Raw genomic sequence first — 17591 nt, forward strand, 5'->3', positions numbered from 1 at the left:
TGGCCTGGCTGGATGCTCAGGATCTTACAAAGCTGAACTCAAGGCGTTGGCCATGCTGCATTCCTCTCGGGAGTCAGGCCTTTTCCAAATTCACACAGTTACCGAAAGATTCAATTTCTTCTGGTTGTAGGGCCAAAGCCCCTATTTTATTTTACTGGCTGCCACATAGGGGCTGCTCTCAGCTCCTAGAGGTTGCAGGCAGTCCCTGGCCATGCAGCCTTTTTTTACAACATGACAGTTTATGTCCTCAAACCCAGCAGAAGAATCTCTGTCTGCTAGGATGGAGTCTTAGCTAATGTAACATAATGACAGCGGTGACTATCCAGTCATCTTTGTCATATTCCATTGGCTAGAAGTAAATCCTGGGTTTTCTTCACACTCATGGGGAGGGGATCGTACAAGGGCATGACTCACTGTTGGTCATCTGCAGGTGGAACTGCCACACCAGCTTTTATATTTGTAGTAGTCTCAAGTTGGAAACAACTCAAATTGCCCATCAACAGGCAAAAGAATAAATAAATTGTGGTATACCTATAGAGTGGAATACTACTTGGCAATAAGGATAAATGAATGACATACACAAAACATCAATCAATCTCAAAATAATGCTGAGTGGAAGAAGCTAGGCAAAAACAAGTATTTACAGTATGATTCCATTTGCATAACAATGTAGAAAATTCACAGTGATCTATAATGATGGAAAGCATATCAGTGATTGCCTGGGAATGAGAAGTGAAGGCAGGAAGGGCCTGGCAGGGGAGTGCTATTACAAAGAGGTATGAGGAAACTTTGGGGGGGAGTGACAGATGGCTTCACAATGTTAATAGTAGTGATGGTTACATGAATGTCAGATTATCAAATTGTACACTTAAAGTAGCTCAATTTATTGTATGTCAATCATGTCTCACTAAAGCTGTTTTTTAAAAAAAATCTAGCATCTTTTTCCAGAATCAACTCTTTCAAGGTACTCCTGCTTATTAATGAAAGCTTCCCTCTTTGTCACTTTGAAATTCACCGATTTGCTAAATTTTCCAAGTTCATTTTTTAACAGCAGATTCTATGACTGTGAAACAGGAGCTTTTGTATGAGGTGAAGAAATTGTGGCAACTGTTGGTATGTGGGTCCTAACTACGAAATATCTCTGAGATGGAGTCTGATTGGATTACACTTTCCAGATTTTGTGTAAGAGTCAGATGGACAAACAGAAAATTTCAATATAATATAGCTGTACAGGCACATACACATATGCAGAGAGAGGGAGAGAGGGAGAGACTGAGACTTAGCCCAGCCTGGGGTGGGTCTGAGGCATGCCAAGAAAATTTTGTGGAAATGATGAATTGAGCTTTAGGAGATGAATAGGAGTTAGTCAAATGGAGAAGGGAAAAGCCATTCCAGGTAAAGAAAATGGCATAAGCAAAGGCAGGAAAGAGCACATAACATTTGGAGAAGCACTCGGAGTTTAGTAACATGGGGCACGATGTGGGAAGTTGTGGTGGATGAGGTTGGAGAGGGTGGGTGAGGACTGACATGAAGGCCATTGTGATTTGGACATTCTCTCATAAGCAGAGATGGTCTGAAGAATTTTAGGAAAGTGAATGCTGTCATTAAAGTATAATCCCACCTACTGATTAAAGGGGCTTCATAATGTAAAGTAACGGTAAGAACAGGAATGAGAAGATGGATTTGAGATATCTAAAGGATAATATTGCAAGTCTTGGTGATCAATTGGCCATAACTGAAAGAGAGAAGTCTGTAGTGATCTCCGAGTTTTTATCCTATGATTGTTCCATTAACTGAAAAAGAAACACAAGAGGCAGAAGGTGGAGGAGGAGAAATGAGTTTAAACCAGGCATGTTGAGTTTCAGATGCATGGGAGACATTGAACTAAAGATGCTTTTTAAGGCGGGTAGAGAAAAGGTCAGAGAATGACAATATGTGTGGGAGGTAAAACTCTGACAGTGGCAACATTAAAAAAAAAATGTGTAAAGAAGAGCACTGGGCTGGAATCCAAAAGAACCTCTCACCAAGGGCCAGAGGTAGACAGGAAATTCCTATTGAAGACCCAGAATGAATAGCCAGAGTTATCGTGAAGGCAATTAAATAAACTGTCCTGTTTTACTGATTAAAGTCTCTGTTCCAAAAGAGTGTCTCTTTTCCCTATCCCTCCTTCCTCCCATCACCCACTCTTACCCCCCAGGTCTTCTGGTTGCAGGAAAAAAAAGCAACAAATATAACTTCTTTGTGCTGAAAGAAAGAGATTAAATGGAAAGAATAAAATGTAAGACAGCAGATATCAAGGAAATATTTTTGGTTGACTGACATAGTCCTTTTGGTTTTAATTTCTTGGTGACTGCTTTGTATCTGTTGACAATCTACGTTTGTCCTCCTAGAAAACCAGAGAAGAGTCAGAGGCCCATCCTCTGTCAGTGTGACCATCAGCAAATGCATTTTTCGATTACATTCTATAATTTCACTGAGGTATGGGATAGGCCATTCACAATGGCACTTTTCACTGGGTATAAAAATAACTGATTGTTATCAAGTTGGGCAGGATCATGAAGTTGGCTTTTCATTGTACTTTGGCATTGACAAAAGGAGGGGAAGATCTAGGATAGCTGCTAGAATTTTCTGGTTCTGGTTGGGGAGGATAATAAAAGTGTTAGGCACCACAGTCACTTGAGGCCTTATTGTCTGAACCACCACAGGCAGACTCGAAAACAACTGTAGCTAGCCCAGACACTAGAGTACATATAACAACTTTTTTCTTTTTTCATAGGAAGTAAAATCCGTTTCCTCAGAAGTGAGGGAGAGACTTATTTAACAACTAGATCCAAGGTCAGGCATCTACCTAGGTCTCTACACAGATATACATATTTATGGTGTTTGTGGGCCTCAAAACAAGCCTCTTCAAAGGTGAAGCAATAAAGATTAAAAAAGAAGTGATCGATAATATGAAATACAGCCTAGAGGTCCAGTAAAATAAGGAAGCTATTGGATTTAGGCAATATGAAAGCCTTTGGTGATCCTGGTGAATTTTAATCAAGTAATATAATCAGAAGACTGATTTTATTGTGCAGTGGAATGCAAATGGGAAGTGAATCTAAGAAATAAGGATGGCAAATGATATACTTATCCATAAGCATAGCTGAGAAAATACAAATAATATAGTGTTTGTTTTGTTTTTTAAAGATCTTATTTTTAATCTCTACACCCAGCATGTGGCTTAAACTTACAACCCCGAGATCAAGAGTCCCACACTTCACTAACTGAGCCAGCCAGGTACCCCTGAATAATACAGTGCTGCGGGAAGTAGAAATGTAGGGTCAAAGATAGAGACATATTTTTAAAATAAGAGAGACCCGAGTGCATTTGCAGGTTGAGGCAATGCAGCAAAAAAAAAGAGGAGGAAAATAAAGATATGAGAATATGAGGAGATAAGGTCAAAGAGGAAAAAGAACATGTTTTCTGGAAGAAAAGGGCAGAGGAACACTGGTGGATGGATGACATCTCATCCTTTGACTATGGAGAAAAATGACACTAAACCAGGCAGATGTAGACATCCGCAAAGATCCGTCTCTTTGGTTAATGTCCAGGCTCTGAAGGTCCTGAGAGCTCCCCTCCTATCCCAGCCTCTTCCTGACTCATATCTTGTCCCTGTCTGCAACCCATAGCCTAACAACTGTGGGTGTAATACCATTGATTGAAATGCCACAATGAATACCCCTAATTCAGTTAACTTAGCTTCAGGCAATGAAGTAGAGCTCAAAAAATTCAAAGAAACATATTCACTGATTTATACTTATATTGCTAATTTGTACTTAATGTGAGAGCATGAGACCAACTTGAAAAAAAAAAAAAATGGAATCCAACTTCCAAAGTTGCCTCATGAAGCCGAGCTGTGGTTGAGGCTGTTCATTTCCTAAATCCTGGAACATCACGCTGAGTCTTCTAAAATGTCTGTATCAAGAGTGTTGGTCCAGGTGACCAGGTCTTCCACTTCTTCTTCCCACGGCTCATTTGCACTATGATCATCTGGTAAAGTGACACTCCTCCACCTCTCCTTTGTTCTACCAGTCTTCATGACAATAGGCATTTCAGTCTGTGAGTCAGCAAAATCTTGAACTGTAAGAGGAAATATAAAAAAAAAAAAATTAATAGACATGGCAGAGAACACGATAAAAAAAGATGTGTTCTTGCATTTATGGGATAGTGCCTAAGATTGTGAAGTGAAGGCAAGCAACCTTTTAAAACCCTCTGAATTTTACATTTTGCAATCAAGTTTTCACAAATCATTCCTTCCATTCTGGTCAATCTTCTTTATGCTTTGTTAGTTCATTCATTTAACATGTATTTACTGAGTCTCCACCAACCACTGGTAGGCATAGAAGGGAAACTGGGTCTGTGAAGGCTTTAGAACACAGTAGTGGAATCGTTGTGTCTAAGTGAAAATAGGCTTGGATTTGACAGAGGAAGGGCGGTTTGCTGAACAGAGAAGGACAAAGAAGGAAGGTATGAGCACTCTAGACTGAGAACACAGCACATACCAAGGCACAGAGATATAAGAGTACTTGACAGGTTTGGAGGTAATCAGAGTTGACACAAAAACGCTTATGCTAAACCAACTGCTCTGCTAAGCAGTCTATACGGATATTATTTAACTTGGATATGACCCTTGTGACAGGTAGGTATTATTATCCTTATTTTACAGATGAGGAAATTGAGATTGAGTGACCTACAATAACTTGTCCAAGGACACTCAGCTAGTAAGAATTGATTCCAAGTCATTCAGATCCCAAATCCCTGGGTTACAGTGGAGAGTTGGGTGGGGCTGGTTAAACTGAGGCCAGATTAGGAAAGCCTGCTATATCATGCAAAGATGATTCATCTTTTTCCAGAGGTCTTGTAAACAGGGAAATAAACTAATTACATTTAAAGGAAGAATATAGATACAGTGTTTATATTGCTCAATATTTCTACCCAGCATGGGGAACCTGTTTTCTGGGAATGTTTAACAGTAGTAGTGTTACTTATGTTTTACTACAGTTGCCACCTAATTCATTGCCTAGTAAGGGATCCAGGACAAATTTTCTGTTGTCTCATATGTTTATTTCCCTAACTGCATACCAAATAAACCCTTGTAATATTCATTGCCTTCTAGTTGTGCTATGGACAAGGGTTATGAATGAATTGTTCTCTTGGTCTCTTTGTTTTATACAAAGATTTGTAGAGAGCTATGAGTTTAGAAAACTGCCATTACCCTGGGAGAATCTTGAAGTCTCCAATGATTAAGTTTTTTGTTTTGTATCTTAGTGTTAATCTCTAGCTTTCATTAGTTTAAAAGTACATTCTGTCTTTCCCTTGAGAAAACCTACTATCTTTTCTGTGAACTCATCATTGATGGACTAACTCCAGTTCTTTCTAACCATGTTTGGGCTGTTCTGAATTTACATGTTTTTGGGTATGAGAGATTCAGAGCCCAGTTCAAACCAGTTTAAACTATAGGCAAGTGTCTTATCTCACAGAAGAGGGAAGTCAGAGGTAGGACAGGACTGGATGAGCCAGTGATTCAACAATATCATGAGGGACCTGTTCTTTCTGCTGCTCTGCTTTCCCATCTTTGGTGTTGTTTTCATCTTCAGACTCACAGCAAGAGAGCTGTAGCCATTCTAGTACTCACATCAGATATGGCAACATCCAGAGAAAGAAAGGGGTCTTTCTCTCCAGAGTTTCATTTTTTAAGAGTAGGAAAACCATCCCCTGAAACCCTCTGCATACTTCTTCGCAGGCAGAATTGTGTCACACACTGCTCCGAAGAGAGTTCCTCGTAAGGGAAATGAGATTACCACGGTGGGCTGATGTCAGTTGTTGGCCAGGAATGAATGCTGAGAGTCAATCACTCTGACCATTTGTCCTCCAGTCCTAGCTCTGTTAAAAACAAGAACTAACAAACTAAAACCAAAAACAAACCAAACCAAACCAAAACAAAAAAACCCAAAACAAAAACCCAAAGCAAGAAATTCTGGCTAGAGTAGCTGAGCATAATGTAAAACAAATATAAAAATGTTTCATTTTGACACAGAAAAAATATTATTTTCAACTTCCTTCCTCCAGAAACTCTTAAGTATTACGAATGCCTCCAAGAAACCTTGGATTTACTGGTTGGAATCAATACTAAAGGTCAGAACTCTGTTACTATGTTAACAAAATAACTTATGAAAGCACAAATGCTAATTGCCATATAGTTTGTATGCCTCTCTAGGGATAGATCCTGGAAACTCATATATATTTTTAAATATGAAAATAATTTAATTGGTAAAGATATTAAAATTTGTTCTGACTGGTGAGCTCTGATTATTGCCAAATAATCAGATCCATTCACTTCTGTGTCAGTCTGGGTTCAGTTAGGAAAACAGAGACACTATAGCTAATACAAGAATGAGGAGTTTAATATAGAAAATAGAGATTACACAGGTATGGGGAGACATGGGAGTGTGAAGGTCTGGAAGATTGTAGTTGGAAAACTGGAAAAGCAGTCACTCCCTACTTTAGCCTGATGTGGGAAAACCAGGAGTTCATGGGGCATTACAAGGAGCTGTACACATCCAGCCCAAAGTGGGACAAAAATTGAGAGTTCATGGAGATATTTCTGAATCCATCATATCTGTAAAGTGAGAGTTTGTGAAGAGTTGCATGAAACTGCAGTCTGAGGAAACTGCCAATTGCTCGGGAATTAATGGCCTCTTCCTCCCTCCTACCTCCTAAACCTCTGATGAATTTTTCTCAATAACGAACCATGCTAACCACCTCTACAAAAGAGGAGCACACAGTTCATTTCTTTTTCAACTGAGTCATGCTTCCTTTTCATATGCACTGTAAATTCACTACTGCTACATAATTAGCAGCCACAAAATCTCAGTGGCATACAACAATGAGCATTTGTTCAGATCACCCATCTGCAGGTCCACTAGAGATTGGCTTATCTGGGCAGGGGATGGCTGGGAAAGCTGTCAGGGAAGCTCGGCTCTATGGCTTTCATCTTTCTCCGTGACCAGAATGCTGCTCCAGGCATGTTCTTGCGATGGTGGCAGAAGCGAAAGAGCAAGCCAAATAGCACAAGCTGTTTCCAAACTCTGGGCATACCACACCCACCAATATTCCACTGATCAAAACAAGTCACATGGCAAAATTCAAAGTCGAGGGCCAAGGGAGTACATTTTGCCTATGGAGGTAGAACAGGATAGTGAATATTTCTCTCTCTCTTTTTTTAAAGATGTATTTATTTATTTTGGTAGGGGCAGAGAGAGCATGGCATTGGGGGCAGAGTGGGAGGGAGACAGAGAAACTCAAGCAGACTCCATGTTGACTGTGGAGCCTGATGCAGGGCTTAATATCACTACCCTGAGATCATGACCTGAGCTGAAATCAAGAGTCAGATGCTTAACTGACTGAGCCACCTGGATGTCCTATGGATAGTGACTATTTCTGAACAATAATCTAACTTACTATAACCTCTTATGGATAGTCTCTCCTCCTAGCTATAGGATTAGACATAAAATATATTTTACCCCATTTTCAAAGATGACAGGCTCAGCATTGGAGATCTCATCATTTTCTAGACATTCCTTAAAGTGTTCTCTCTTCCAGCTCACCTTCCTTACTATTCTCGATCATCAAGGGTTTATTTACCTTCTTCTAGGATCAGAGCTGATAAAAGCATAACAACTCTACTTCACTCTAGTATTCATTCACTCATTCATTCATGGCTACTAGATGAAGTGCTGTGCTGTGGCAGATTGAGAGGTCAAAGTCTCTTTTCTCGGGAGGTCATTTTCCAAGGAGACTGGTCGTAAAGAGACTTACATGACATTGCAGAGGACAAAATCAACGGAGATCATCATGATCCCACATTCCGGTGTTCACATCTTTATGTAAATCCCTACATTTTAAATGTGGTTGGGACCTATTACTTATTTCTAATCAATAAAATATGGCCGTGGTGATGGACTCTCACTCCCATGATTACGTTGCATTATATGACTCCATTTTGCCATCGGACATGCTCTAAGGACTTTCCTTGCTGGCTAGATGAGGTAGGGGGCTATGTTGGAAAAGCCCACATGGCAATAAACTGCCTGCAGCCTCTAGGAGCTAAAGGAGGTCTTCAGCACACAGCCGGAAAGAATCTGGGCCCACATTCTTAAGGACAGAAGAAAGTGAATTCCACTAACAACCGTAGTGAGCTTGGAAGCAGCCCTTCCTTGTGCAAGCCTCCAGATGAGACTGCAGCCCAGCTCACACCTTATGGGATCCCAAGGTGGGGATCTAGCCACACCAAGCCTGGACTCTGGGTGCAAAGAAACTGTGGAACAATAAATATGTGTTGTTTTAAGCCATTGTGTGTGGTGATTTGTTATACAGAAATAGAAAACTAATATAGAATGATATTATGACAGAAGTACTTAATAGCCCACAGGGAAAGCTTCCTATAGAAGGTAATACCCGAGCTGAATTTCAAAGGATGGGTAGGTAATAGAAAGGAAAGGAAGAAAGGGTGTTTGGCATGAGGATATGAAGAAACACAGCAGCATACTTGTCAAATTTTTTTGCAATGAGGAAGGAAATAGTCATGAGCTACTAGGTCAGTGTGGTGTTTAGGGTATGAGTGGGAGAGTGGGAAAAGACGTCACTGAAAAAGCAGACAGATATAAGAGCAATAAGGACTTTTCCATGTCAAAGAGTATAAATTTTATCCTGAATGAAATGGAGAACAAAGGATTTTAGACTCAGAAAAACATAAGCAGATGTGAGCTGTAGAAAGAAGTCTGACAAAGCATGAACAGGAATTATTGTAATCATCAAGTGAACCAAAAGATTTCTTCCACTGGTGCAGATGTGGGCGTGTGGGGAGGACAAAGTTTGCAGAGAGCAGAGAATTCATGGAGGAAGCAGAGTCTGGCTGGAAAAGGCAACAAGGCTTGCAGGTACCCTGAAATGCAAAAGGTGGCAGAGTGGATAGAGAAGATTGAGGCTGGCAAGTCAGATGAAGGAATCTGAGTGGTACACCAAAACAGGAAGGAGAACGAGAAGTGGAAGCTGAGCCAAAGAAATGCAAGTCAGATGTATGGAAACTGGGCTCTTAGAAAACCACTGGATGAAGTTTGCTGCCTGTGCCTGGCATGCCTATGCTGTTGTGTTTGAAGGACAGGGGTCAGTGAAATGTGATAACTAAGATTTCCAGTACTTCCCTGTTCACAAAGAATGTTTACATACATGGAGTCACTTAGTCACAAGAATACTGTGTGTTAGGCCAGAACATGAAGAACAAGTATTTACTGAACATCTTCTATGTATTCAGTACCAACTGAAGATGCAGAAACTGAAACTCTGAGGTTAAATGCCTTTCTCCTAACATACATCTCCTAACAAACATCTCCTAGATAACAGACCTGTTATCTAAACACAAGTTCTCTGATCCCAAATGTTTTGCTTTCCCCTCTATACTAGTTGGTTTTTATTATGTTACCAACATTTTTCCTGATCAAGACCCTCTCTCAACTTATCCCAAGTATTTCTTTTTTTTTTTTTTTTAAGATTTTATTTGAGAGAGAGAGAGAGTGAGAGAGCGAGCAAGGGAACACCAGAAGGGGGAGTGGCAGAGGGAAAGGGAGAAGCAGGCTCCCCCTGATGTGGGGCTCAGTCCCAGGACCCCAGGATCATGACCTGAGCCAAAGGCAGACATTTATGTGACTAAGCCACCCAGGTGCCCCCCAAAATATTTCTTTAAAAAACATTAATTTTAAAAAAGATCACCAAAAACAATTCAATCACCACTATTCCTGTCTTTTCAGACATATTGCATATACCTCTGAATCTAAAGTGACCTTTAGGGATTGGTTTATTTGGCGTTTTTCTTGTTTTGAATGCTTTTACACACCTTGAAACTTAGCCTTAGATTTCCAAATTGTACATTAACCTATTAAAGGATGGTGAGCTTCAAAGGGTAAGTAATTCAGTTTTTTTTTTCAAGCTCCAATTCCTATGTAAGTAATTTACTGAATTTATTTTGTTAGTCAGAAAGACTTAAAGCAACCTTAAAAGGAGAACACAAGATTAGGCCTCACAGATACACATTTACCTGAACTGAAAAAAATTACATTTATTATTATAACTAATATTTTAGTTCTAAAAACAAAGCAAAACAAATAGGCTGAACTGCATGTACTTGGAGTTGGGCAGTGTCGAACTCTTTCAGTTAGATATTTGGCTCTGGAAGGCCGCCTTCTACTTTCTCTAGCCAGCCGAGCCACGGTAGCCGCATACCTAGAATGAGGAAAAGAAGTCATCTAAATTTCCAAATGAATTCTGAGAAGTGTACATCAGTTTTGAGAAAAATAAGGCGAACATATTAAATCAGACAGACAAGCAGAACAGCGGGGTTTGACTATGGTGCCATTCTGAGTGCTCACTAGTGCAATGGTCAACAGAAATGATTCCATTATGTTTCCTAGCAGAGTGGTCATTAGGAAAACAAACAAATAGGGTATAAGATGAACACTGTAAAAGTAATAAGACATCAATTGGTAAGGCAAGGTGCATTTGTTTCCTAGGGCTTCCTTAACAAGTTTATTCTCTCACAGCTCTGGAGGCTTATTATTTTTTTTTAAGATTTTATTGATTTATTTGACACAGAAAGAGAGAGATCACAAGTAGGCAGAGAGGCAGGCAGAGAGAGAGGAGGAAAGAGGCTCCCCACTGAACAGAGAGCCCAACGTGGGACTCGATCCCAGGACCCTGAGATCATGACCTGAGCTAAAGGCAGAGGCTTAACCCACTGAGCCACCCAGGTGCCCCTGGAGGCTTATTTTTTGTTTGTTTGTTTGTTTAATTTTGTCGATTTGTTTAATTGGAACTGGTGTTGAAATTTTCTTCACCTATTGAGATGATCATGACTCTTCTTTCTTACTCTATTTTATATTGTTTGAATTTTTCAAATATTAAACCAAGGTTGCATTCCTGACATGAACCCCACATGGTCATGTATAATTATCACAATTATTTATATTATTAAATTTGTTATTTATTATAATTATACATATGGGATCCAATTAGCTAAAATCTTTACATCAATGTATATGAGGTGTATTTATCTGTAATGGGGTTTTTATTTTCTTTCTGGTACTCTTTGGCTTTGTTATTGAGGTGATAACAAAATTTTGTTTCTTTTTATTTTATCTTTTTAAATTCAGGTATAATTAATATATAGTGTTATATTAGTATCAGGTGTACAATATAGTGATTCAACAATTCTATACATTACTCAGTGCTCCTCGTGATTAGTGTACTCTTAATCCCTTTCACCTGTTTTACCCATTCCCCCACACACCTGCCCTCTGGGAACCAAATTTGTTCTCTATAGGTAGGAGTCTGTTTCTTGGTTTGTCTCTTTATTTTTCTTTGTTCATTTGTTTTGTTTCTTAAATTCCACATATGACTGAAATCCTATGGTATTTGTCTTTCTTGCACCGACTTCTTTTGCTTACCTCTGTACTCTCTAGAGCCATCCACATTGTTTCAAATGGCAAGGCTTTTTTCTTTTTCATGGCTGAGTAATATATCAGTGTGTGTGTGTGTGTGTGTGTGTGTGTGTGTGTGTGTATCTCACTTCTTCTTCAACCATTTATGAGTCAATGGCCACTTGGGCTTCTTCCATAGTTTGGTTATTGTAAATTATGCTGCAGTAAACATATTGATGCAGATATGTTTTTGAATTACTCTTTTCCTATTCTTTGGGTAAATACCCAGTAGTGGAACTACTGGATCATAGTGTAATCCTGTTTTTAATTTTTTGAAGAACTTCCATACTGTTTTCCACTGCAGCCACACCACCTTACATTCCCATCAGTAGTGGATGAAGAGTTCCTTTTCTTCCTCACCCTTGTCAACACTTGTTGTTTCTTGTGTTTAATTACTTTTTATTACCCTTGAGTACATTTTATAAGATTAATAATAGCTGCTTTAAAATCCTTACCTACTAATTCCATCTCTATTACTTGAGGATCTATGTATATTGATAGATTTTTATTATGGTTATGGATTCTATTTTCCTGCTTATTTGCATGGCTGGTCATTTAGGATGGGATTCTGGATGTTGTAAATTCTACTTTGCTGGGGAATTTTGTATATTCTTTTAAATATGGTTGTTAATTGTTCCAGCATGCAGTTCAGTATCTTACACATCAGCCTGATATATTCAAGGGTTGTATTTAAGCTTTCTTATGGGTCTAGAACAGCTCTTACTGGGGGGCTAAAATAGCCCTAATGCAGGACACTTCCCAAGTCTCTCTTCAAAGTCCCCTTGAATTAAGAGGTCTTACACTTTAACTAGCAAGAACACACACTGATGTTAGCCCTCTGCAACTGTTGTGTGAATGGAATCTTATTTTCCTCAGGACAGATATGATTTTGGAAAATAACAACTAGGGTGCCTCAGTGGACCAGTCAGTTAAGCGTCTGACTCCTGATTTCGGCCCAGGTCATCATCTCAGGGTCGTGAGGTTAAACCCCGCATTGGGCTTCATGCTGGGCATGGAGTCTCTCTCCCTCCCCATCTAATCCTCCCACCCTCCCTTAAAAGCAAACAAACATAACTTGATTTATACCTTTTATACCTCACTGATAGATCTGTCTTCAAAAAACTATACAAGTATTAGTATTTTCTTTTTTATTTAACCATTTGCCTATAAAACACATATAACTGAAAACATAAATGATAAAAAAAGGTTTAGTGTCACTAAAGAAATACAAATTAAATGACTATAAAGGAAGACATCATATCTATTAAGTTAAAAACTATAACTAGCAACCCAAATGTGTGTTCATCTTAAATTCTTAACAATTTTGTTGGCACCGTAAGTTGCTACCTATTCTTGAAAAGTAGCTCTACGTATGTAACGAGGGTCAAAAAACTTAACTGTATCCCTTCCATCTAGTGATCTGACTTTTTGTAACATGTTCTAAGGATACTTCTTGGCTTCCTGCCTGTTTCTCCCTTCAGGTGGCACACAATCTAATATGCCTCTGGGAAACCACAGCCCTTCTTAAATTCACCCCTGCTCAGATGAAGGCCCAAGCTAAACTATGTATCATATTTCTCTGGCCACAGTTGGGGGTGGGGTGGGGTAGGGTGCTGATGGGGAGAGGAAGGTGGGGAGAGAAAGAGAAACAGAGAGACCTTTCACAAGAGTGTTCTACGTAGGTGTAGAACCAAAGGAACAATTCTCTTAAAAAAACAAACCAATCAACCTAGTATGTGTTTTTGACTATTATCAAACCCCCCTCCCCTTTTTTTTTGAGAGATAAAGGAGGAAGTAGCTTTAAGTCGTGGTGTTTATAATATAGAACGTCCCACCAGATTCTGTGCTACAACCAGAAATCCATGATAAAGTTCTAGGGTACATTCTGAGAGAAAAGTTGATTAAATGAATTGAACCCATCAAAGGCGAACAATAAAAAAATGTGGAATTCATTTTAAAAAAAAGTTGAAAGAACTGGATGTGTTTATTTTGAAAAAAGAGAAAACTTAAGGGGATTTAGGAAAAAGACAAAATAGCTAAAAGGATAATTCCACAAAAAAGAAGAGGTTTATTTGTGTTGCTTCCAAGGACAAGTGGAGACACTTTCTTTTCTGCCACAGCATCTCTGCTCGAGCCACGCCTACTACCCATATCCGAAGCCATCCCTGGGTCCTCAGTGTCTGAGCTGGCGCTGGATCTAGTAGACGAAAGTGTGGGTTGTAGCATCTGCAGGCCTGGATTTGAATTTCAGCTTGGTCACTTTCAGAATGTGCAAACTTAGGGAATTTTTTTAAAAAACTTTTTCCTGCACATTCTCTTTATGAAATGGAGATAATTTCTCATTTTCTGGCTGGTTTTGCAGACAAATGTATAAAACACATAGTAAGGACTCAATAAAAATCTTAAGTGAATGAAAGAAACCTAGAATTATTGAATTACCATAAGGTATTAGATTTGAACTAGAAATACGGGAGATTCCAGCTATTTAAGTGGTCCTTGAAGTACTGAGCTCCCTGTCTCTAAAACCATCCAAGCAGAGATGAAGTAGTTGCTTGACAGAAATTATTTTTTTAATGGGATATTCCCCCCCCCCGTCTATATATTTTCTCTGCGTCTCTATTTTAAAGGGATGTTTCCAGCACCAATTCTAATGCTTCTCTCTTTAACCACAAGATGGCATTCAAGGTTCAATCTTTGGGGAATAAAATAAAGCCGGCATTCCTCCTTAAAAATATGCATTAAATATATAATTATGTAAATCTATAAAAATAACATTTAATTTCAAAAACCCTGAAAGGACAGCACAAACATACATTAAATTAATGTATTCAGTATAAACGTTTTCTATATAACTGGAGAAACGGGAATCAACATAGTATATATTTTTGCGAGTTAAAACACTTTACAAAATCAGATACAGGAACTTAGAAATAATATATACTAACCTCTTAATTTAAAATATAGTAGAACTATGTCCATATTTTATAAAAGTTATTTTATGACTATGTCCTATATTTTATAAATATAGGAGTGTTTTATGAAGGAGAAAAGAGCTAACATTGTTTAATAATAGAATTTGAGATTGACCAAAAAAAACCTTTTCCACAAAAGGTAGACTTGGTTTGTGCTTGCAGTTGGGTAAATCATATTTTCACATTACCTAAAAAATTTAAGCTTTTAATAAGCATATATTAATAGAAAATTGGGAAATAATTTAGTTTTAGTTTTCAAATACAAAATGCATTTATCAGTAACTTTGGGCAAGCTGGCTAATCTCATGTTTCTCTCATGTTGATACTGTTGATACATCGATGTTTCCAGACTCTCTGTGGAGAAACGTAGGGGTGACAACCCAGATGAAGAGGGAGGCTGAGGATTTTGTCTCAAAGCTGTGTCTGTGTGTAACAAGGATGTGGTTCGACTTGGCCTGTGGGTTGGCTGGCTACGGCTTTGCGGGAGGCTGAAGGGTGCAACTGCGGGCTTAAACTTAGAGGTATAACCGTCAACTCTGCAGCATGGACAGTATGCCATTAGGAAATGAAAGAATGTCTGGCACACAGGAGGTGCTTCACCATTTAGTTTCTGTCCCTTCTGTACCTCCAATGCGTAGACAAGAGCGGTACTCTTCTCCAAAGCAGCAAACAATGTAAAACTCCAAAACCGGTAACTTCTATTTAGATAACTTGCTGTCTGACAAAGCTTAGGTTCCTGGCACAGTGTTTCCATTACCACATAAGCACTCATTAGCCACAGAGTATGACACAAACAGTTTTACACATGCATAAGGAAGAATATTTAAGGAACAGCTTGCACTGCCTTCTGGTTTTTAATCTCTCACTCTTTCTCCAGAGAAAATAAATACAAACTACCGGTTCATCTCTAGATTCATATTCTTCCCATGTCTTAGTGGAAATAAAGCATTTGCATGAATAGTCAAGAGACAGGCAAAGTAACAGGGGAGGGAAAAAGGCCTTAAAGTGATCAAATGACCAAACCAAATGATCGATTCGTGAATATTTATGAGCTGCTTATAATGACAATGGGTTCCTATTAATACTAACTAAAAACATGTGTACAACTTAAGAATTTGCATAAAATATTCATAACAGTCATTTATATCTCCAGTTTTCAATCATTGTTCTATAACTATACCCTTAGAATTCTCCAAATAGAACCATTATCTTTCTATTAGAATTGGCCTTATTTCAAGTCAGCGTCTACATTTAATTTTTCTAAAAGTTAACTGCCTTCACATCTAATTCACCTATTAAGTGAGAAAACGGGGTAAGTATGCACCATTCAACAAACACGACTTAGTGCCTGCTAGGTGCCAGGTGCCGTGCTAAGTGCTGAGAACAGAAAGCCACAATAATGTCATGCCCTGGTCCCTCTCCATGAACTGATCAATTTCTATACCACAGGTGCTGAAAGAGACAGGGACTGAGTGCTCTGGAAAGAAAGCATGGGGGGATGTGGAAGCCTGACTCAGGGATCCTGTCACAAAGAGATGTTGGGCTGGATTGTAACGCCATCCTTGTGATGCACTTTGCCAAGCAGCAGAGAGCACAATGGCAGAAAAGGGATAAGAACCACGTGTATGCTGGAATTAAAAGAAATGTGGTTGTGATAGGCAGCCGTGCTTGTGTGCTAATTGGAGAAAATGTGACAGTTCTAACCTGTTTCTGACAGAGACTATATTTATTCTCTGAAAAGTTGGGGAGTGTGGGTTTTTGTCTCCTCCTCTCCTCAGAACTAATATTTATTGACTGTCTTTAAGTCAACACTCTATGACTATATATCTGTGATCTCAAGAGATCAAATGCAAAACAACTTTGCAAGGTAAGTCATGTTTATCTCTAATTAGCAGATAAGGAAACAAGCTAAAAGTGGGTATGAATTTCTCTAAGATCCATCTGACCCTAAAGCCCATGCTTCCCCCCTACCCCATGCTATCTCCAAAGAAAGTGTTCTGTCTAAAAATGGAACTAGGGCCACAGTAGGAAAAGCATGAATAATAGTTAACCTTCTGAGTACTTACTATATACTAGATACTGTTTGAAGAAGTTTACCTGTATTAATGTATTAATCCCCACAATCTCCTTGAGGGGTAGGTACATTTATCACTGCCATTTAACAGATAAAGAAACTGAGGCACAAAGAAATCTAATAACTTGTCCTTGCTCTGTCAAGGTGTTGGTAACTGGCAGAGCCAGGACTGAAATTCAGATAGTCTGGCTCCCGTGTCCCTGTGCTTAAGGACTCCACATCCACCTTTTCATTCAGACCAAAGCCTAACTCTAGACCACCAGCAAAGACCCTGCTGGGAAAGATATCCCAGGCAGAAGGCACAAAGTGGTGAAGAGATCTTATGTCCCAAAATAATAGTGAGAAAAAAGAACTTAGTGTGGCTTAAGAATCAAGTCTTGATTGACGAGGAGATGCGAGAACAGTAGGAGGAGGGATAAGAAGCAGGAAAGATTGGTCTTTTTCCTTAATGCTATGCAGATGAAAGACTGTTGATTTGCATTTTCTGGCATTCTTTTTAAATAGGAAATTTCTGTGCAATAAAAGCATTTTTAATATTAAAACAGAAAAATGCATAATGGTATTATATTGAATGTATACACCAATCAGTCACTTGCAAAGATGCCTAAACGTTTTCTACTTGAGTCTCTAGGAGTTGATCACCTTATTATATTGTATTTTGACAGAACATAAGACATCTAATAATTATTTGAAAAAGAAGTGGATTCCCCACACTGGAGATTTTTACAACATATTGTTGCATATTTATGCCACAATAAAATTCAGCTAAATGCAGTATCTTTTAAAAACTTTAGCATTTTTATATTAATAAATTCCAAAATTTAAAAGAGGTATCATTTGATCCAAATATATTCTCATCAACCACCAGATGGCATAAGGTGTGAGAATTTTATTCTGACAGGGTCAACCATGCACATGATAATTTGACCTGTAACTTCAAAATAATATATTTGGAAAAATGTTCTAGCACCC

The 17591-nt window shown here is 38.8% G+C and overlaps 1 protein-coding gene across 3 annotated transcripts in view; it reads right to left on the bottom strand.

Annotated features, from left to right (window-relative positions):
* Positions 1 to 3836: 3836 nt before the first annotated feature.
* UBE2U (ubiquitin conjugating enzyme E2 U) overlaps positions 3837 to 17591 on the bottom strand; it is a 60246-nt gene continuing 46491 nt past the window's right edge. For 2 of the 3 annotated variants that reach the window (XM_046021337.1, XM_046021349.1), the window contains 2 exons: positions 10223 to 10320; positions 3837 to 4122 (listed from right to left, as the gene is read on the bottom strand). In XM_046021337.1, the coding sequence (XP_045877293.1) occupies positions 3935 to 4122; positions 10223 to 10320 (286 nt within the window). In that variant the 3' untranslated portion in view covers positions 3837 to 3934. Of the gene's footprint in view, positions 4123 to 10222; positions 10321 to 17591 lie in introns of those variants that run through there. The other variant, XR_006820564.1, reaches the window with a different exon arrangement.

This window comes from Meles meles, chromosome 1, assembly GCF_922984935.1.
Source record: "Meles meles chromosome 1, mMelMel3.1 paternal haplotype, whole genome shotgun sequence".
Classification (NCBI taxonomy): domain Eukaryota; kingdom Metazoa; phylum Chordata; class Mammalia; order Carnivora; family Mustelidae; genus Meles; species Meles meles.